The sequence below is a fragment of the Geotrypetes seraphini genome, chromosome 8 (genome assembly GCF_902459505.1).
Source record: "Geotrypetes seraphini chromosome 8, aGeoSer1.1, whole genome shotgun sequence".
In the NCBI taxonomy this organism is placed as follows: Eukaryota; Metazoa; Chordata; class Amphibia; order Gymnophiona; family Dermophiidae; genus Geotrypetes; species Geotrypetes seraphini.
In genome coordinates, this window is record NC_047091.1 from 167,978,093 (window position 1) to 168,000,022 (window position 21,930).

Genomic DNA, 21,930 nt, shown 5'->3' on the forward strand with positions numbered 1-21,930 from the left:
CAAGTATGAACCGGAAATCTGAGGATGATGCAAAGTTGCAAGCATCCTGAAAAACTGTTCACAACCCCCTGACCTGACATCATAGCATCTTCCCCCTCATGAGAAAGCCTGAAGAGTCATTGGAAGAAATCAAGATCCCCTCAGAATGAAATGCAGAAGGTCAAGGAACGGCAGGATGAGAACTGTAGGATCTGTAATAAGAAAGAAACTCTCCTAGGAAAAAATCAAGGTTCGCAATGTAAAGAGGAGTATACTGGAACCATGAAAACAGTACTAACTCCATGCCATGTGAGCGAAGTACGCATGTCCTTTAAAGTGAATACGCACTAGACGCAATAAAGATGCTGCATCTACCGCCCCGTGGAAAACAACAGCATCCTAACAGGTATCAGACAAAGCTCACATCGCTTATGAGAGCTTCAGGGATGAGGCTAACAGCCACATAGCGCATGCTCCTCCGCGGGTTTGATAGAATAGGTAACTGGCTCCTGGTTAGAAGGAGCTTTACAGCCCTTCCTGTCTGGTCGGGGGGGTCCGTCTAGCATGTGCCATGAGAAGATGGCGACAGGAGAAACCAGCATGATAAGCATGGAAATCTGAAGTCCAGGCCCCCTCAGAAATAGAGAAAGAGAGTCCTGGCCGCAGGAAGATGCAAAGTGTCATTATGCCCATAGAGACAGCCCAAACTTGGAAACTGTTTGTACTACCTTTAGGCATATATATCCTATGCCACTACTAGACACATGCAGCACAGCACAGAGGCCCAAATAAGGACAATTATCAACAGACAAAGGCTCAATCTGCAGGGACTCCCAAGAGAGACAATGAGATACCCGTGTGAAATACAGGGCACTATCTTACTGCTGATCTCACTGTGCCGTGAGTTGCCGTATGTCGACCCAGTCTGGAGACAAACTGAGACTGAGTGACCTAGCACAGGTCAGAGTCTCTCTGGTAATCCCCTTGAGTGCTAACCCCAGAGTCTTATTAAACTAGCAGCTTCCTTCAAGGGAATACAGGAACACAGACATAGACATAAAAATCTGCCCAAGCTTGTCCCAAAGCTAGTGAAACACGTACAACTTGTCTGAACCGGAAAGGAGAGAAGACGCGGCATACCCTGATCAAAGTCAGCTGTAAATAAACTACCGGAACGCTGCAGCTCTCCCGCCATTGCCGGAGACCCAAGCGCATGCCTGATTCTCGCTGACACGTGGCCGCTGCATCAACGCTCCTAGAAACACAGTCGGATTCAAGCCCCGTAAAATTTACCCAGCCGCGGCCTGCATAGAAAGAAAATCAGACTCGGGGAATAACCAGAAGAATGGTGCGGTGTTTCCCACAGCGCCAGAAAAAACATGTCCCGTCTCATGCACGCTGCTATAAACCGGCACCTGCAGAATCAGCTGCACATGGCCGTGACAAACACCGACGATAGAGAGCCTCGGAATAAACAGGACTATTGCTGCTGCAATGAAATCCAACAAGGAGAACAAGTGCAAGCATGAAATCGCACCGCTACTGCCGCGTTGTAACCAACAAGGAAACCAAGCGCATGCATGCAAAGGGCGAGAAAATCCCGGCTCCCTCAAAGGATTTCTAGTCATAAAACTTAGCCTCAATAAAATATCCATTCCTTAAACGTACGTTGACTGAACCCACAGTACTAAGACTCCCGAACAGAACCTGAAGTTCAAACAACAGTAAAAAACACATACATACTTACAAGGTTGTTGTTAGGGCTGGTTGAAGCCAGTAAGAGCTGGTTGTACAGCACTAACAGGGCAGAATGTAGCGACTGTGGTCTCTCTTTTTTTTTTTTTATAAACAGAGAAGGGAAAGAAGAAAAAATTGAGACCCAGTCAGACCCTCAAGCAATGGAGGGAGGGTGTAACCCCTAAAGCTAGCACCGTTCAGCCGGACACTCCTGTCTCACTGAAGAGAAAACCTCAACAGGAGAAAATAATTTTCCAGTCACAGCCAGAATCCAGGAGCTAGTTGAATAGCGACCATCACCTGCTGGGAGATAGAGCATACTGAAGATACAGGAGGAGTGCCAGCCAATAGGACCACCTGTTAATCAGTTTCTCTATCTCCGCCTGCTGGTAGATGTGTGCTATCCCCATTGGTCTCTGGGTTTATCTGCTGCTGTTGCTAAGGAAAAGGATTTTCTGCCTCAAAAACAGTTCCAAATGATGAGACTTGAAAATCTTCAGACTGCCAATAGGCCGGACACCGACTATAACCTCCTCCCCCACTGATCCTCTCTCTACGCGATCGGGGGTGGGAAACGCAGCTTGTGCCCTGAAACCCAGGGAGTTTCGTTCTTGACACATACAGCCTGTGCATAAAATCCGTGACAAGGTCAGCGGGCAAGCAAACTCTCAGGGGAACGTACCCTAAGTCCAAGAAGGTGGCACACAGCAGGCTGGCTTCACAGATCCACCTAAGTTTCTCAGTGAAGCAGCAGTCCTGCTCCATGGGACTGCGTCCTGCCTCCAACAGGGGACCACCAGGAAGGGGTCTCAAGGCACTGAAGCCACTGAAAAAGCGAACTTTAAGTGAAAAAGTAAGCACAGCAATTGAAACTGAATCTTAACTGTCTGTAAGGGGGAGGAGCATGTGCTCAGAAAAGTGTATGGCTTTCTGCAACTCCTGGATTATGGGTTGAGATTGAACACCTAGAATACTGAATCCAGAAGGTACTTAACAGAAGTTTTCAATTACTTTTGAAAACTAATATAAGAAAGAATTAAACATAGTTTGAGGCAGAGTTCCAAATTTTTACAGACTGAAAAAAAGAAACAAACTCCTCTCTAAAAACTATTTAAGTTTTGGACCTTTTACTGTAGGGAAGTACAGACAATCCAGAATACACCACTTGTGACTCTAAGAAGGTACTCCTAGAGAAACAGACCAAAATTTCCAAACAACAGTCTTCTAAGATTTTGTAAGCCAAACAACATGTTTTAAAATGCAATGCAGGCTTCTACTGGCAATTAATGAAATTGAACCAACAAAAGGGTTACATGATGCCTCTTCATCCATAAACTATGTGCAATATATTTATCCTTTAGTCTGCTTCTTTTGGATTTATATTTTATGCTTTTTAACTTATGCCATTTGACATGGTAAGAAATTCACTCCATACCACAAATGGTAATGGAACAGCATCAGGCTTCCACATAGGCTGGGGTGCCCTGAATGAAGGGACCACAGCAGGGGTTCCCAAACCTGTCCTGGGGGGAACCCCAGTCAGTCAGATTTTCAGGATATCCACAAAGAATATGCATGATATAGTTTTGCATATCAAGGAAGAAGTATATGCAAATCAATCTCATTCATTGTGGATATCCTGAAAACCTGACTGACTGGGGTTCCCCCAGGACAGATTTGGGAATCACTGATCACAATTAAAACCCAGTGCCAACTTCTACTGCAGCAAGGTTAACCTTTGTGGTTGTGGGTATGGGAATTCTTGGAAAAAACTTAGCAATGAGAACAGTACGGGTGCAAGTACTGGTTTATGGGACACACAGATGAAGATGGCAGGGCCTGGTTGGCCTCCTCATCAAGGTACACTTCCCCCTCCATATTCACGAATTCCGTATCTATGAATTTGCTTATTCACGGTTTAAAACCAAAAAATGCATTTTCATTTTTCAGGCTATTTTAAGCCCTGTAAGCCCCCCCTTAAGCCTTACCTGGTGGTCTAGCGGGTTTTTGGGCCAGGAGCGATCTTCCCAAGCTCCCACCCCATGCAGATTGCTCACAGGAAATGGTTGCCTTGAGCTCCCGTCGTCTCTCGAGACTACGACGGGAGCTCAAGGCAGCTATTTCTTGTGAGCAATCTGCACGGGGCAGGAGCGCAGGAAGATTGCTCCTGCCCTGAAAACCTGCTAGACCACCAGGTAAGGCTTAAGGGGGGGCTTACAGGGCTTAAAATAGCTGGGGGAAGTGGGGGTTAGGGGCAGAACTGGCCCAAATATTATTTGCATTTTTTAAATATTTGCAGGCCGGCTCTGCCCCTAACAACTGCGAATACGGAGGGGGAAGTGTAAACACTTTTTGCATTCTTGGAACAGATGTGGAGGATAAAGAGTGCAGTTAAGGGACTTGGGAGAGAGGGGTTACATAGGGCATTGTATATGCCTATCTACCTAAATTGACGAGTGTCTGTTAAGCAGACTGGGATTGGCCTTTTGATCTGTTGCCATTTAGCATTAATATTCACAAAGGTTATTAGAAACTAATTCCGTGACTTCGGGGCAGAAAATGGGAGGAAGAGGAGTGGAGGTTCTTTGCATGCTCCAGTCACTAAGATCCCTCCTCCATCTCATTTGGCCTGTCAATCTCGCAACCATCTTTTCGCTGTTCACTCTTTCCTCTTCTCCGTTCATTGCATATTCACAGGGCTGATACAAGGGTATAAAATGCCCTAGGCAACCCATCAGGATTTGTCCCCCCGCCTTACAAAAAGGCAGCAACAGGGAAGCCGTTTAAAACTGCTTCTGCTGCACACAGGCTCAAGGTCTGTAACATCTCACCCCTCCCATCACAGTGGATGGAATACAGCAGACCTGTGCACAGATGCTGAAAGGTCCACTGCTGACAAGTGGACTTTAAAAGGGTTTCTCTATTGCTGCTTTTGCTGGCTGTGCTGTGCTCCCTTCCCCCCCTGCTGAAGTCTGATACCTAGATGGCTTAATGGTAGAGCTGGCCCTGCATATTCACTTTAACAGTCTGACCAGGAGAGAAGAAAGCTGATATCAGTGACAGGGGCAGACAGGGGTGGGTTTTGTTTGGAGCCAGAAAGATGTCTGCACCGAAGAGCTTTAAATTGCTAAAGGCCTACCTAGTTTCATTACTTCAAACTGAAAAGTCTAATGTACAGATTATAAAGGAAATGGTCTACAAATAGGGAAAGGGATTGGGACTTTGTATACCTTTTTTCTAGTTTTACAATCACACTCAAAGCAGCTTACATACAGGTACTTCAAGTATTTTTCCTCTCTGACCTGGAGGGCTCAAAATCTATCTAATGTATATGGGACAGTGGAGGATGGAGTGACTTGTACAGGCTGCAAGTCACAAGGAGCAGCACGGGGTTTGAATCCACAATCTCAGGGTGCCAAGGCTATTGCTCTTGCCAACTGAGATAAATCTATCTATCAGCATCTTTATCCCCAAAAAACCTTAAAAGGGAAAGGGAATGAGGACTTGTATACCGCCTTTTTGTGGCTTTGGCATTTCAAAGCTGCTATTCAAAGTGGTGGGCAATAGAGGATGTACCATTAGAACTCACTAATTTGAAACTTACCCGATGCTTGAGTGCATTCTGCAGTAACACCTTTTAATCTGCAGTAAGTGCTTGCCAGCGCTTACACCAACTTAGTGATTTTGAACTTTTAAAATAAGGAAACTGGCCGCTTTAAATTGTGAATTTGGTAGCACAAAATTCAGTCTCCTCTCCACTGCAGATGCTGAAAAATATTTTCTACCCCACTAAAAAGGAAAAAATTTTCATGTTACAGTAAACTTTCTGTTAACCAGAACTCAAGCAACCAGCAAAAAAAAAAAAAAAAAAAAAATCAAAGAAATGCTGTAATACTTTAAATAAAAATCAATTTCTGGCAGAAATTTAAGTGTAAACTTGGCTTGGGGAACTTTCTCCATCCTTTTGGGAATGGAGGAACCGTTTGCATGCTCTGCTGCTGCTGGAGTGTAAAGATGCGTCTTATAGCTTACGACGGAGGCGACTCTTTCTTCGGATCTGGGATTCTTACCTTTTTTCACTCTCACCACGGGCTAGAAGTGACATTCTAAATTCCTTGTGACTTTTTCGGAGACCTGGGCTTGTGTTCCATCCTTGAGGGGCGCCAGGTATGCTTCTTTCTCTTTCTTTCTTCTTCTTCTTTGCTCTCTTCCTTCTTTCTTTCTGTGTTGGTGTTCCTTATTGTCTTGGGCAGTGGGCTATCTGAGTCCAAGCCTACTGCACTCACTTTTTCTCGTTTCAGACTAGGGGGTTTGGGGGGGGGGGTGGTGTGGGTGGGATTGTTGGATCTCCTATTTTGTTTCTGCTGTTTTCCATTGTTACTGTGGTTCTGACCTATTGGTCTGTTCTGTGTTATTTGATAATAATAAAAATTGATTCAACATAAGTGTAAACTTGGCACGCCACACCTGAGTACTCCCACGCTTTGCCTACCACATGTCTGGAACAGTTTATGGTATGGGATATAGTATTATTTAGGCCTATTTTTATAGTAACTCTCAAGCAACAGAAACTACATTTATCCGGTATCTACCAATCCCCCATGGGTGCCAGTTAACCGAGAACTTCTGTATGAAATTAGCATTTTATCCATTGTTAAAAACTCATGTTTGACCTATTCGTTAACTTCAGAAAAATTTGTGTAGCCCCTGGCCTCCTATGGTTAGTTATTTGCACATGAGGTGGGCCAAAAGAACATTATCAGGTAAAGAGGGTGAATAGAAATTCCTCTACCAGTGCATTCAGAGTTTTAGGCTTTCAGTTCCAACCTCCAACCCACCTGCTAAGCACCAATATGTCTTATCATTTCCTCTGTAATTCCCCCACCTGAGCACTATGTAAGATACACCTTCTTGTCCAGTTTGTCTGTCTGTCTTAACTAGATTGTAAGCTCTTTTGAACAGAGACTGTCTCTTTTATGTTTTGATATACAGCACTGTGTATGTCTAGTAGCACTATAGAAATGATTAGCTGTAGCATTTAGTTTAGCTTACTTGGCTTATTTAGAACTTTTCATAGTCCACCCAATCTTCAAGATTCTAAGCAGGTTACAGTGAATAAACAAAGCAAAATCATGTAAAATGGAACTTTTAGACATTAAAGCCTGTTCAAATGTACTGTATATTATTACATTGGCTAGCAAAAAAATTTGTATACCTAGTAAAATCTGATAGAATGGGGGGGGGGCTATCATTTCTCCAAACACAAAGAGAAAGGTACATTACCAAATATAATCATTTATTTTTATTCCATGCAACTCTCACAAGGGTTTCCTTCACCCAACAAGACTACCATAAGGTTCATAGACAACGGCGCGAAAGACAACGGCGCGCGCCGACAACTGAGCGCAAGACGGAGGCGCGCGCCGCTCAAAATTACAGTTTTTAGGGGCTTCGATGGGGGTTTTGTTGGGGAACCCCCCCACTTTACTTAATAGACATCGCGCTGGCGTTATGGGGGGTTGTAACCCTCCACATTTTACTGTAAACTTAACTTTTTCCCTAAAAACAGGGAAAAAGTTAAGTTTTCTGTAAAATGTGAGAGGTTACAACCCCCCACAACGCCCCCACAACGGGGCGCGATGTCTATTAAGTAAAGTGGGGGGTCCCCCCCACACCCCCCCATCGGAGCCCTAAAAACAGTAATTTAGAGCGGCGCACGCCTCCGCGCTGCGCTCAATTGTCTGGGCGCGCCTTTGTCCCGGCGCGCTTTTGACCTGACACCCTACCATAAACTTCAGAAAATTTGAGACTAGAGAGCTGCACAAGAATGGGGATTGCGGAAATCCTGCGGAACCTGCAGGATTCCCACAGATTTAGAAAAAGTTACTATGGGATTCCTGCAGAAGAGTAGTCAAAATCTCTGGTAACTCCAGAATGAGGCTTGAAAATGTAGTGGCAGAGGCAATTGGAGCGTTAGACTGAGGTTTGGAACACTTATTGGTTGAATAATGAATACCATCCCCACAAAACACCACGGGAGGCTGTTGGGGCTGGGAGGAAACAGTGTTCTGAGCAAGTAAAATAATAGCATCAACTCCTGAAGGTGTGGGTGGGAATTGAATGGATCTTAGCAGGTATGGGCTAGATTCCACTGGGAATGGGTGAAATTTCTGACCCTGTGCAACATTTTTAACCTTTCAAACACACATTCTGCAGGCAGTCAGCACTCACTGGTGCCTCTCCTCCTCTCCGGGCCTTTTCTTTTTCAGCACCCCTCCTCCACTGGCATCTCAGGGCCCTGTCTGGAGGGCCTCCGTGCAAGTGCGGATGTCGACATGATAACGTCGTCATCGTGTCGACGTCCATGCACTTCTGGATGCCCTCAAGCAGCGGCCCTCAATTTAGTGTGTTGCCGGCTCGCAAAGTTTGCAAGTCACTGATCTATAGGATGGAGGTGTAAGAGCAACATGGGTGCATACGAGCAACTTTAAATAGAAAGCTAACTTCATCTCTTGCCAATATGCCCACTGCAGGACCTTCCGAAGATGACTTGAGCCAGGGCTGCCTGGTTCTCTTCTCTTCATTCTTTCATCTTATTAACCAGGCATTTTCTACTCTCTCTGTTCAGTAGTTCTTCCAGTACAGACAATGAATTAATTTTTTTTTTAAGCTGTGGGTATTTTAAGATGGCATAAAGAACTGACACACACAACCGAGCTAAAATTTTTACTGCTCTTCAGACCACAAGTTAAACTTCCAGCATTCAAAAACCACACGTTAAGGCTTTGGGCCTTGTGCGTGCTTCTTTGCATCCAGGTTTAATATATGAAGCCTTCAATACCACTGGATTTAACCGAACAGAATGCTAAACTAAAACCAAAATAAATGCAATTTATTAAAGTACAGTGAAAGACAATGGCCTATTTCTTCTAAATGAAGTCTAATAAATTGCTTTTATTTTGGTTTTACTTTTGGTCACTGTTCTTGTACCTTATTTATGAAATCTGACAGAATAATTTGGGTCAGTTGTGCAAGCCAGGTATAGTCAAGACCACGGGTTCCCACAGTGTTTGGGCTTGCGAGCTACTTTTAAAATGACCAAGTCAAAATTATCTACCAACAATAAAAAAATTTTAAAAATAAAAAGCACACTATACGCAGACAAAATGTTAATTATTTAAATTCCGGAGTTTTTTCAAAGAGGTCAAGGCAGATTACTTTATGCAATGTCACCTTAGTAACAACTATACAAAAATAGACAAATATACCCCTTCCCTTTTTACTAAACCGTGATAGTAGTTTTTAGCGCAGGGAGCTGGGCTGAATGCCCTGCGTTGTTCTTGATACTCATAGGTTCCCTGTGCTAAAAAGCACACAGTTACTTACCGTAACAGGTGTTATCCAGGGACAGCAGACAGATATTCTCTACATGTGGGTGACGTCATCCACGGAGCCCCGTCGCGGATAGCTTTTCAAGCAAACTTGATGATTGAAGATCTTAAAGTTTGCTAGTGCTGCATCGCGCATGCGTGTGCCTTCCCGCTCAGCTAGAGGGCACATCTCCTCAACGTGGTCCTCAGTTCTTAAGTTTTCCGCGGAGCCAGAAAAGCGCCGTCTCTCTTCTCTGCGATTCTAAGTGCCTTTCTTGCACTGCGGCTTCTTTTATTGTTTTTCTTCGAAAGTCGCTGTGCCCCGCGTCTTTTATTATTTTCCTAAACGAAAACAAAAACAAACAAAAAAAATTTTTTGTTTTACTTCTTCGTTCGCAACAGGGGGACCCCCCCGGTTTTTTCCTTGACCCGGCCTCGCAGTGGCCGTGGCGTTCCTTCCTGCCTTATGTCCCGGCCTCTTACCGGGTTCAAGAAGTGCACGCAGTGCGGTCGGGATGATCTCCATCACAGACCCGCACCGTTGGTGTATCCTTTGCCTGGGTGTTGACCACCCTACGGACTCTTGCCCTCATTGTGCCACCCTTCAGCCTTGGGCTCTTCGTCGACGGCGGACCAAGATTGTGGAACTCTTCAACATGGTCCCACCAGCAGAGAAATCCTCGACCCTGGTCTCGGCCTCGACCTCAAAGACCTCGGTCCCGAGCAAGTCTCCCTTGACTTCGAAGGCCTCGGCAGCTCCAGCTTCGAAGACCTCGGACTCGGGTAAGTCTCCTTTTCCTCCATCAGGTTCAGCTCAGCTGCCAAAGAAGCCGTCCTTGGAGTCTCTGGCCAACCCAGCATGAGTACTCCTGCCGGCCTCGGCAAGACCTCCTCCTAAGCGTGCCTCCACATTATGGGAATACTCTACATTGAGATCGCCCTCGTTGGTAAAATCTACTATTGCGGTTTAGTAAAAGAGGGCCACAGTGCAAAATATAGACAGCAGATATAAATTCTCAAAACGGACACATTTTGATCACTAAATTGAAAATAAATTTTTTCCTACCTTTGTTGTCTGGTGATTTCATGAGTCTCTTTTTCTGACTGTGCATCCAATATTTCTTCCCTTTTTTCAGCCTCCTGTATGCTTCCTCTCCTCCAGACCTCATTCCCTCCCCCAATTTTTTCTTCCTCTCTCCCTGCCCCATCCCCTTTCTTTCTTTCTTTGTCTTTCTCTCTCCATGCCCCCTTTCTGCATCTCTCTCCATGCCCCCCTTTCTTTCTGTTTCCCTGCCTGCCCCCCTTTCTTTCTTTCTCCTTGCCCTCCCCCAAGCCACTGCCATCGGGGAACAGGCCCCCAAGCCACCGCCACCAAGTTCTGCTCTCCCTGCTTCCCAATGCCAGAGGACGCAGGAGCGCCAGGCAGAGCAGCCTTCTCCACCTGACGTCAATTCTAACATCGGAGAGGAAGTTCAGGGCCAGCCTGGCTGGCCCAGAACTTCTTCTCTGACATCAGAATTGACGTCAGGTGAGGAAGGCTGTTCGGCCCGGCGCTTCTGCGTCCTTACCGCATCGGGAAGCAGGTAGAACGCAAAGGCAACACGACTATCATGGAGTCCGGAATAGGCTCCGTGATCGACTCACATTGCCTTCGCAATCTACTGGTCGATCGCGACCGACCTTTTGAGCACTCCTGGTCAAGACCAATGCTCCATCTAAGGATTGGCCAGGAAAATGCAAAATTTTTTCTAATGCGAGCAACAAGTTTTAAATTTTTTTTTGTGTGTGTGAGCAACAAGTTCTAAAAACCAACAATTTTACAGATATGCAAGTCTTTTTGTGAGCAACCATGTAATATCTGTGAGTGACACTCTTAGAATGAATGAACAATTGCTCACATGTTCAGCTTAGAAGAAACATAGGTGAAGACCATGGCTAAAGAACTTGTACACATTTGAAACTCTAGGCATGGTTTTGATTTTACCTGCATAGCACAAATGTGTATTGCAAGTACAGCACCAAAGAAAGTTACTCAAACGATATAATACAGATTTCAGCCAGATGTCATTGTCTCCTTGTGGAGATAAAAACTATTTTTGCATCTTATATGCACTGTAATTCAAAGTCAGCAATTGAGACAACTGGGGCCATTATTCTTTAATCGCCGCTGGCTAAATTAAGACCAAGTCTAGCTTGGCATCAGCACTCAATATCTGAGTATTTGGCAACACCTGGAAGCTATTTAAATACGGCTGATATTCAGCACTATACCTACATAACCTAACTGGACATATGAATGCCTTTTATGTAGTCCAAAATGTCCAGTTAGCTATCTGGGCACAGCAGTGGCGTAGCAAGGGTAGAGGGGGCACCCGGGGTGGAGGCGCACTTCCGCACCCCTTCCCCTGCTACCAAAACCAGGATCACCTGACATCCCCCCCCACCCGACACAAAGCACCCCCCGCCTTCGGTTCACCGACCCCTCCCATATAGTAGTCTAGTGGGCTGGGGTTTTTTTTGGATCAGACCCCCCTCCAGCTCAAGAACTCTCCACCGTACCTTTCACCGAAAATCAGGTCTGAGCCAATCAGGGCCTTATGTCCCTCCCAATGCATGCTGGTGATGCACGAGGAGGAGCCTTAGGTGCCTGAGCCAATCAGGACTTTAGGCCCCTTCCAGTGCATCCAGCATGCACCGGGAGGGAGAAGGACCGCCATTTTGAAGAGGTGTCCCTTCAAGACAGGAGGGAGTGGGCATCCCTCCTGCCTGATTTTTGACAAAAGGTACAGGGTGTGCGGTGTCAAGGGTGGAGGATTCTTGAGCTGGGACGAGGTCTGATCCTAACACACACCCTCGCCCACCAGGATTTTGTGGGAGGGGTCAGGGAGATCGGGGGGCGCTTGGTGTTGGAGGGAAGGCATGACAAGGGGTCAGAGAGGTGCCAAGGGAGGACAGCTGCCAACCTCCCCCCCCCTACACAAACACACACTACTGGGCACCAGCACCGAATAATCAGTGGTGCCTAGAAAACTCAGCTCCTCCCCTGGAGTGCTCCAGTACCAATAGCAGATTTTCAGCAACTCTGCCCAGACAATTGCTGCCAAATATCTGCTCTTGGGCCAGCTAGTGTGATTTCACTAGGCAAGAGCCTCTACTGCCCAGCTAAATCGATTTGAATATTGACCCAAATAAAACATCTGCATTTTGACAATTTTTAGTCAATATGATCACTAGACTAATGGAGATCTAGGAAAGCCCTCCTACTTGCCATTCTAGGTGCATAAAGTCTGCATGAAAACCTCATATTTCACTTGACTTCCTAGGAACATTAATGTGGCAAAACAAATATTCAAAATTGCACTACCATGGTTTCATTCTTAATTCATTACAAACTGCAACTTCCTTAATTTTCTTCCTGTTGAAAATCTATAAATATACATATAAAAAAAAAGAAAGAGACACAGCTCCTATCCATTTCTAAGATGTTTTTTTAGAGTTAACTCAAAACGTAGGTTTGATTCTAACACATAAATTAAAACTCAAGAGCTTTTCCCAATCAGCTCCGGGGGGCAAATTTATAGGGGGAGTAGGAAGTGCAAACACAGAAACCACCTTAATCCCCCCATGCTATGAGGGACCTCCAAAGCCTACCAAAAACCAAAGGCAGCACATGCAGTCTACAGGTAGGTTTTGGGGGTCCCCTTTCCAAATTTCTGCTGTGGGCCCCAATATGTCTTAAAAAAAACCCCAAAACCCCAGACTACTTCCAAAGGGAAAGCAAGCTTATAAGATCACTGTGTTACCCCTCTCTCACAAAAGACTTTCTTTTTAAGTTATTCTCGCCATGGGGAGTGACAGGCGTCTTGCTCTCTTTGTATACATGCCTCTGCTGTAGCTTGGAGCAAAACAACTTGTTCCCCGGTTTATGGGAGTGAGCGCAAAGGGCTGCAAGTTCTCCCACGCTCTGCCCCCAAGCTGGGGGGGGAGGGGGAGAAGAACTTTAGCTAGGGTAAAAGAGGAAACTGCTCCGATCAGAGAACCAGAAAAAATAGACACCAAGCTAAGTGCCACCCCCATAGAGCGGTGACAGGAAGGCAGCAGGTTGCACACATCTGCCAACTGCAGCCAGGGGGGGGGGGAGGGGTGCAAAACCGCAGCTGTTCCCCCGCAGCATCCACGTCCTAAGTCTTCAATTAACCAGAAATGCAAAAATAAAACGCAACCCCCTCTCGCCTAGCACGAGCCTACCGAACAGTTTCGAGAGGGGTGGGGGAGGGGGTGCAACTGAGTGACAACCGCCCCTTCTTACCTGGCACGCTGCAGTCGGCGCACACCTCGTTACTCCGCTGCCGCCTCGACATGGTTTGCCGCCCCCGGGATGGGGGGGGGGAGGGGACACGGGAGGCAGCCGCTCTCTCAGCCACTTCAGCTGTTCCGTCTGTGTGGAGCGCCGGGGCGCGGCGAAGCTGCTACTGCTCCTCTACACCGACGCGCGGCTTCAGGCTCTGCTCTTCTGCTTTTCATTTAGCGCCGCGAGTCGAAGGCGCAGAAAAAAAAAAAAAAAAAGACGAAGAGCAAAAGGCAGAACTAACCCACCGCCGACTCCCGGACATAGCGAGCTCGCGCGCAGGCGCCAAGCCGCCCCTCCCCCCACGCCGACTGCCAGTCCGGCCAGCCTCGCTGAGCTCCAGGACGGCTCAGCCGGAGACGGAGCTTCGCGTCTCAAACCTCGCTCTGCTTTCACAGGCCTGAAGTCAGAGCGAGGCTTGGAACGCTAGTTTCCGGCAACTCTAGAAGTTGTCTCTCCACTCGCGCGCAATCCCCTCCCCCACCGCCTGCGCGTCGACTGGAAACGCTGAGCGATTCTCCAAAGCGTTTACGTTGACAGCTGTCACGATCGGGGCATTAGAGGCGGGTAGGGGGGGGGGGGCAAATAATGGCGTAAAAGCCTACACTGAGCTGCTTACGGCAGGCAGTTGGACCAGAAAACAGTTCTTGACTGGTTAACAAAAACATTTGTTTTTATTGACACGTTGTTGTTGTTTTTTACGTCAGCAGGATCATATTTAGCAAAACACTGTTTTGTTTTCTTAAAATGAATGATCCCCCACAACGAACATGGAAATAGACGGGTCCCAACGATGGAATCGACCACCGTGATGAAAAAGAGGGGGGAACCACATCTTGCGCCTAGCAACTATCAGCGAATAACCCCGAAAAGAAACAAAGTATCAAGCGGGAGACTCTCCAGCAGACTCTAGGAATACCGTAGCTTTCGCGTGAAATAAAAGCGACTCTTTTTTTGCGACGTGGGTGAGACGCGAGGTTTATCCCCCACCCCCCCTCCTCCGAGTCCGGATTCTCGCCTGTTACTTCCCTGTTTTGAAAAAGTTCTGCGGAAACTCTAATTTCGCTTTCCCTTTTGTCTGGGCTCCTCAGGGACGGGGGGGAAGCGGCAGAGCTGCACCGGGGATGGGGGAGAGCGCGGGCTTTCCATGTCCCAGCCCCCCTGCCGCCATGTGCTCCTCGGCTGACCACAAGAGCAAGTTCCCCCTCCATGCGCTGGTTTGGAACAACGACCACAGGAGTCTGGAGAAAGAGCTGGCCGCCGAGGTATGTGGAGAAGAGACGGCCGGTTATTTTCCCCTCATCTCTAGTGAAAAGGGGGTCGGGGGAGGAGGAGGCTTTGCGAGAGTTCCCGTTAAACATGCACATTCCCAGGTGCCAGAGGTTGACATCTGTCCGGATAAAGGCTGAGGAAATGTGGGGCTGATGTGTCCTATTGCTTTCTCGAAATCACACTTAGGGCTCCTTTTATCAAGCCGTGCTAGCGGTTTAGCGTGCGTTAAACCGCCGGCCGCGCTAGCCGCTAACACCTGCCTTGAGCAGGCGGTAGTTTTTTTGGCCAACGCGGGGGTTAGCGCGTGATGAAGAGTCGCGCGCGCTAAACCCGCTAGCGCGGCTTCATATTAGCCCAGTGCTCAGTTTTGCATGAGCAAGTTAGCCTGGCTTAATTCACTGCTCCAGTTATTCTCCAAATGTACAGGAGGTGGGGGGGGGGGGGTGTTTTAAAAAAATGTAGGGGATCAGGCATTTAAAGATATATTTGTGGGTTTGTTTTTAAAATAATCGTGCATACTTTTTTCATTTGGATTTAGCTGACACCTTTTCACTGGCAACTCTATGGTTAAACATAGTAACATAGTAGATGACGGCAGATAAAGACCCGAATGGTCCATCCAGTCTGCCCAACCTGATTCAATTTAAATTTATTTTTTTTTCTTCTTAGCTATTTCTGGGCGAGAATCCAAAGCTTTACCCGGTACTGTGCTTGGGTTTCAACTGCCGAAATCTCTGTTAAGACTTACTCCAGCCCATCTACACCCAGCCATTGAAGCCCTCCCCTGCCCATCCTCCACCAAACGGCCATGCACAGACACAGACCGTACAAGTCTGCCCAGTAACTGGCCTAGTTCAATCTTTAATATTATTTTCTGATTCTAAATCTTCTGTGTTCATCCCACGCTTCTTTGAACTCAGTCACAGTCATGGTTAATTAATTCAGCTGCAATTAGGTATCTTCCTGTCCCCAGAGGGCTTGCAATCTAAGGGATTATTTTACTAAGAGCTAAATTAGGTGCTAACCTGTGCCTGAGGCACCCCCCCCCCAAAAAACAAAAAACAACCTAATGTGGAATGCACTAAATCATTCCGTGTTATTTTTGGCATGTGTGTTAACTGCGTAGTAATTTATTGGGGGATTGAAATATTTTTTAGGGGGCAGGTCAGGGTTGGAAATTAGGTGTTTCTGTGCTAACCAGTTAGGCCTGGGTTCTGTAAATGGCACAGTTGTTGGCGGCCACCTCAAAGACGGCTGCTGATTGTGTGCAGTCACGCAACGGCGCCGTTTATATAATTGCGGTTTCGGAAAAGGTAGTCGCAGGGAATATAGGCCAGGGTTTTCAAGGTCTACATTTTCGCCACATACTTTTTGTTAAGTGAATCGCGCCTACGGAGCCGCTTTATGACACCTAATACCACTGTAGGTGTTGCAGGTGCCGTTTTATAAGGTAGGCACCTATATTTTTCATTTTAAGATGCTTTGTTTAAACAGCGTATTCAGCTTAAGTTAGGCACTGGTAAGACGCCTACTGGCGTCTAATTTAAGGTGCTATTTACAGAGTACAGGCCTTAGTACATAGTTAAGGCCCCTTTTACAAATCCGCGGTAGCGAGTCTCCTGTGGCAAATGCACTGAAGCCCGTTCAGTTCCTGTGGGCTTTGGTGCATTTGCTGCAGAAGAATCATTACTGCAGCTTTGTAAATGGGCCCAGTTAATGCAGGAGCCCTTCCTGCAATTCTATAAAGAAGTGTGATTTTTAGACCCCCCCCCCCTAACCAGAGCCTATTCTGTAAAAGAAAGCAGGCACCGCTTTTACTTTATAGAATACTAACGTGGTAATGTGTGTATAATTTAGGTGTGACCATTTACACCAGCCTTAGAGCTGGTGTAAATACTTAGTCCTGGATTGGTAAAGCAAAAAATACACACAAAGTATAGTATTCTGTAATTTTATGCAAGTAACTATGCGCCTTACTCATGCTCCATTTAGGCAAAAAACTAGTTGGGATAGAAACTAATCTGTGATAACTAAGCCCCCCCCCCCCCCCCACACACACACTTTACAAAACCGTAGTGTGGTTTTTAGTGCCAGTAATAGCGGTAACCCCAATTATTGAGATAGCTTGTGGAAATCCATGTTTATTCTTAGGATAAGCATCATAAAATCTTTTTTACTACTTAGGATCTAGCTAGGTACTTAAGATCTGGGTTGGCCACTGATGGAAACAGGATACTGGGCTTGATGGTCCTTCATTCTGTCCCAGTATGGCAATTCTTATGTTCTTAAATTGTTTATTTAGTGAATCCTTAGACGGTTAAATGAGCAGAGTTTCTCACTCATAGTCTAGCCAGATTCTTCATTGATCCCTGGTTTATTGTACTTTATCAAATTCTTACTTATCTCATTTGAAACATTTTATAATATAAATAGTACTTATCTTCTTTCCGTTATTATGGCCACTTCTCCCAACATGAATCCATGTTTCAACACTCTTCATCGGGGTTGAAGCACCAGAACTTCAATTGCATCTGCAGATTCAAAATGTAAATATACAGTATAAGGATACCATTTATCATCAATTTTTTAAAAAGTATTTAGGCACAAGGGTTCATAGACAAAACCACGGAAGACAAAGGCGCGCGCCGTCAACTGAGCGCAAGATGGAGGCACGCGCCGAAGACAGTTTTTAGGGGCTCCGACAGGCGGTTTTGTTAGGGAGCCCCCCACTTTACTTAATACAGATCGCGGCGGCGTTGTGGGTGGTTTGGGGGTTGTAACCCCCCTCATTATACTGTAAACTTTACTTTTTCCCTGTTTTTAGGGAAAAAGTGAAGTTTTCAGTAAAATGTGGGGGGTTATAACCCCCCAAACCCCCCACAATGCCCCCACAACGCAGCGCGATCTATATAAAAACACACCCCCGTCGGAGCCCCTAAAAACAGTTATTTTCTTTGGCGCGCGCCTCCGCGCTGCGCTCAGTTGTCGGCGCGCGCCTTTGTCTTCCACGGTTTTGACCTGACACCAGGTACAAGAACTGCTTCTTTTCTCACTTTCGACAAAGGTTCTCATTAATGTCAGAAATAGAGATGTTAAGGGGGGAAATCATCCAAAGGCACTACTGCATTAGCGCGCACTAAGGGGTTCTTTTATTAAGGTGCGCTAACTGCTAAGGCACCCATTATATCCTGTGGGCATCTTAGCATTTAGCGTGCACTAAATCGGTTAGCGCACCTTAATAAAAGGACCCCTAAATGTTAAAGTCGCCCATTATATTCCCATGGTTGTCTATAGTGTTTAGCACATGCTAATACAGTTAGTGTGCACTAACATGGTAGCGTCCTAAGATAAATTCCCCCCTAAATAATCTCGAATGCTTAAATTTCAAAATATTTATTGGCTAATAAAAAGCATCATTTTTAGGTGACTATTTTGTAGGTTCCCTTTTAAGGAATGTCAATGAATGTACACAAAATTGAGAGCTATAGCTGCCATGAATACCTGACCTTCCTGCCCTGTCCTATTACGTCTAGACAAGATGAGCATTTGGTAGCCAAGTAAAAAAAATAAAACCAAGCTGTAATTTACTGTATATTGCGTACGCTGCACTTTTGTTTCCACTCAAGCTCTGATTCAACATCTATAAGTCCCCAGCTTTCATCGACAGGATTCTAATTCCCTACGCCTCTACTAGAACACTTCGGTCTAATGACCAACGTTTGCTAACCGTTCCATCACTTAAAGCTGTTGTGGCCCCTCAATTATGGAATTCCTTGCCAATCTATTTAAGGGAAGAAAGAAACATTGACAGATTTAAAGAGTCAGATAAAATGCTTTCTTTTTAAAGATCCATTTAACTGCTAGACATTATAAAAACAACAAAACAAAACCAAAAACCCCTCCTTTTGTAATTTCCCTTGATTGTCTCATTTGCCTTTAATTATTGCATTTCTATCCCATCTACCCTATTGGTCCCATCTGTTTTGAAAGTCATGTATTTGCTATATGAACTTTTTGTTCCCCTGTATATTGTTGTAAACTGTTTTTTAGAATTGTGCATCACCCAGAATTTATAATTGGGCGATCAATCAAATTTTAAATAAACTTGATGCTTGAAACTTGATGCTTCGGCTGCAGACTTCAGAGGGACACCTGTGCAAACTTAACTACAATCAAAGGTGTTGTACAGTGAGCCATTATTATGCAAACTGAATGAACCGGCCACTGAATAGCCATGGGTGTGTCTTTAAAACATACAACGTACCCCACACCCCCTTTTACAAAACCGTGGAAACGGATTTTAGCGCAGGCTGGTTCGCTGAATGCTCTGCGCTGCTCCATAGGAGCTCTATGAGGGTTGGGAGCTTTGTCGAGCATTCAGCACGCTGGCCTGCGCTAAAAACCGCTTCTGCAATTTTGTAAAAGGGAGAGAGAGTTTTATTAATCAATAGTAAGAAGAACATAAGAATAGCCTTACTGGGTCAGACCAATGGTCCATCAAGCCCAGTAGCCCGTTCTCATGGTGGCCAATCCAAGTCACTAGTACCTGGCCCAAACCCAAAGAGTAGCAACATTCCATACAGAATCCTAAGGAATAGCAAGATTTTGGAACCCCAATGAGAGCAACCTTCCAGAGCTGAGTTTGTGATGTCATAATTCCTCATAGCTAACTTCATCAATTGTCCTATACTTGGCTCACATAAGAACATAAGAATAGCCTTACTGGGTCAGACCAATGGTCCATCAAGCCCAGTAGCCCATTCTCACAGTGGCCAATGCAGGTCACTAATACCTGGCCCAAACCCAAAGAGTAGCAACATTCCATGCTACCGATCCAGGGCAAGCAGAGGCATCCCCCTTGTATTTCTCAATAACAGACTATGGACTTTTCCTCTAGGAAATTGTCCAAACCTTTCTTAAAACCAGCTACGCTATCTGCTCTTACCACATCCTCTGGCAACGCATTCCAGAGCTTAACTATTCTCTGAGTGAAAAAAATTTTCCTGCACTTGGTTTTAAAAAGTATTTCCCTGTAGCTTCGTCGAGTGTCCCTTAGTCTTTGTAATTTTTGACGGAGTGAAAAATCGATCCACTTGTACCCGTTCTTCTCCACTCAGGAGTTTGCAGACTTCATTCATATCTCCCCTCAGTCGTCTCTTTACCAAGCTTAAGAGCCCTAACTGTTTTAGTCTTTCCTCAAATGAGAGGAGCCCCTTTACCATCTTGGTTGCTCTTCTTTGAGCCTTTTCTAGCACCACTATATCTTTCTTGAGATAAGGAAAACAGAATTGAACACTATACTCCAGGTGAGGCCGCACCATTGGAGCGATACAGAGGCATTCTTAGTCTTGTTAACCATCGCTTTTTAAATACTTCCTAGCATCTTGTTTGCTTTTTTGGCCGTTGCCACACATTGGGCGGAAAATTTCATCGTATTGTCTACAACGATGCCTCCTACACAACCTCAACTACCATGATCCTGTCTCCCCAGCACTCCGCGCTAAACACTGGCTCCCAATTAGCCAGCGCTGTGCTTTCAAGGCCCTAGCAATAGCCCACAAAAGAATTTATACCACCACCCCCTCCTACATAAAATCCAAGCTTCCCATCTACACACCCACTCGCACCCTCCGCTCAAAATCGGAAATACGCCTACGCATTCCCCCTGGAAGGTCCCTCCTCTCAGAAACTGCCCGCAAACGATCCTACAGCCACTTCATTCCACATCTCTGGAACCAACTCCCCCCTCAACTCAGACAACAGAACTCACTATTGACATTCCGTAAAATGGTAAAGACCCTCCTCTTCAACTAAAGGTCACCCTCAGTCTACACCCAACCCCCTTAAACCCCACCTCTACCCTTCTTTCTCCATTCTAATCTTCTGCCTAAATTTCTTTATAGTCCACTCTTAGTCTGTACTCGGATAAATTGTATCTAAACTCAAATAACTTGTACTAAACTAAACTACTCATACCAAACTAAACGACTGATACTAAACTAAACTACTTATACTTAAACTCTTCTCTTAATTTGCGGTATACTCCCTGTATTTAACTACTTCGCAGTCCTGTATGTCCAAACACTTAACCTATAGTACTTCTTATTTGTCTAATTACTCTCCATTGTGTATGTTTACCTGTAGACCGTTCTGAGCTACTGGGAGAACGGGATAAAAATCTAAATAAATAAACGACACCCAGATCCTTTTCTTGGGCACTAACCCCCAAGTTGGACCCTAGCATTCGGTAACTGTGATTTGGGTTATTCTTCCCAATTATTGCTGTTAATTGACCCCAATTAGAACTTGCATACGCATCTGCCTACACACGATTCTATAACACTGGCTGCCCAAATCTCATATCGAGCAACACAAAAGAGTGTATGCCCATGGGAGGGGCACAGGAGGGTCAGGGGCCTTCAGATAATTTGGGCACAGTGTTATAGAACACTGGGAATTCCCACCCACCTTGCATGCTAGGATTTACATCAGGTTCCTCATACCCGGAGAAATGGCACTATGTGTGAATCTGCAAAGAGCTTTCATTCTGGAGCGCCCTTTACAGAATAATGCTTAGCGCTAATACTTTCCTTCCTAATTTTTGATGCCTTTTACTGAAGTCGGCCCCAACTAATGTGGAAGTAACATGGGACCACTCACCACCTCCTAAATATGAGGCACCAAGTGCTTTTGCATTACCATATATACGCGATTATAAATTGAAATTCTGGGGCCTAAAAATGGGGGTCTCGGTTTATATTCAAGTCCCATCCAGCCGCCCCCACCCCAGACCCTCTGCAGGTCTACCGTACTGCCCTGGTGGTCCACTGGCGCGGGAAGTCAGAGCATGAGCGACTGATCCCTCCCTTCCCTGCAGTGACCTTCATGCCAGCTCTGCAACCAACAAATCAGCCTGCCCCAGTCCGTCCCCCCCCCCCCCCCCTAGGCATACCTTAAGACCCTGACAGTCCAGTGGTGAGCTGGGGCAGAAGTGATCCTGAAACCTGGTGTAAATCCTGGCTTGCATAATCCCCAGTATTCTATAACACTGCACCCAAATTAGCAGAAGGCCCTGATCCGCCAATGCCCTTCCCTTAGGCATACCCCCCTTTTGAGTTACTCACTATGGAGGTGAGGCGTGGCCTAGTGTTAGAGCTGCTGCCTCAGTACCCTGAAGTTACAGGATCAAATCCCAGCGCTTCTCCTTGTGTCCCTAGGCAAGTT

General features: G+C 45.8%; 2 protein-coding genes across 11 annotated transcripts in view; one reads left to right on the plus strand and one right to left on the minus strand.

Annotated features, from left to right (window-relative positions):
* Positions 1–13,772, minus strand: part of GIT2 (GIT ArfGAP 2) — a 133,559-nt gene extending 119,787 nt beyond the window's left edge. For 8 of the 9 annotated variants that reach the window (XM_033954902.1, XM_033954894.1, XM_033954900.1 and 5 more), the window contains exon 1: positions 13,396–13,772. In XM_033954902.1, coding sequence (XP_033810793.1) covers positions 13,396–13,447 — 52 coding nt within the window. In that variant the 5' untranslated portion in view covers positions 13,448–13,772. Of the gene's footprint in view, positions 1–5,320; positions 5,457–13,395 lie in introns of those variants that run through there. The other variant, XM_033954897.1, reaches the window with a different exon arrangement.
* Positions 13,773–13,992: 220 nt separating this feature from the next.
* Positions 13,993–21,930, plus strand: part of ANKRD13A (ankyrin repeat domain 13A) — a 93,075-nt gene continuing 85,137 nt past the window's right edge. For both annotated transcript variants that reach the window (XM_033954903.1, XM_033954904.1), the window contains exon 1: positions 13,993–14,699. In XM_033954903.1, coding sequence (XP_033810794.1) covers positions 14,559–14,699 — 141 coding nt within the window. In that variant the 5' untranslated portion in view covers positions 13,993–14,558. The remainder of the gene's footprint in view (positions 14,700–21,930) is intronic.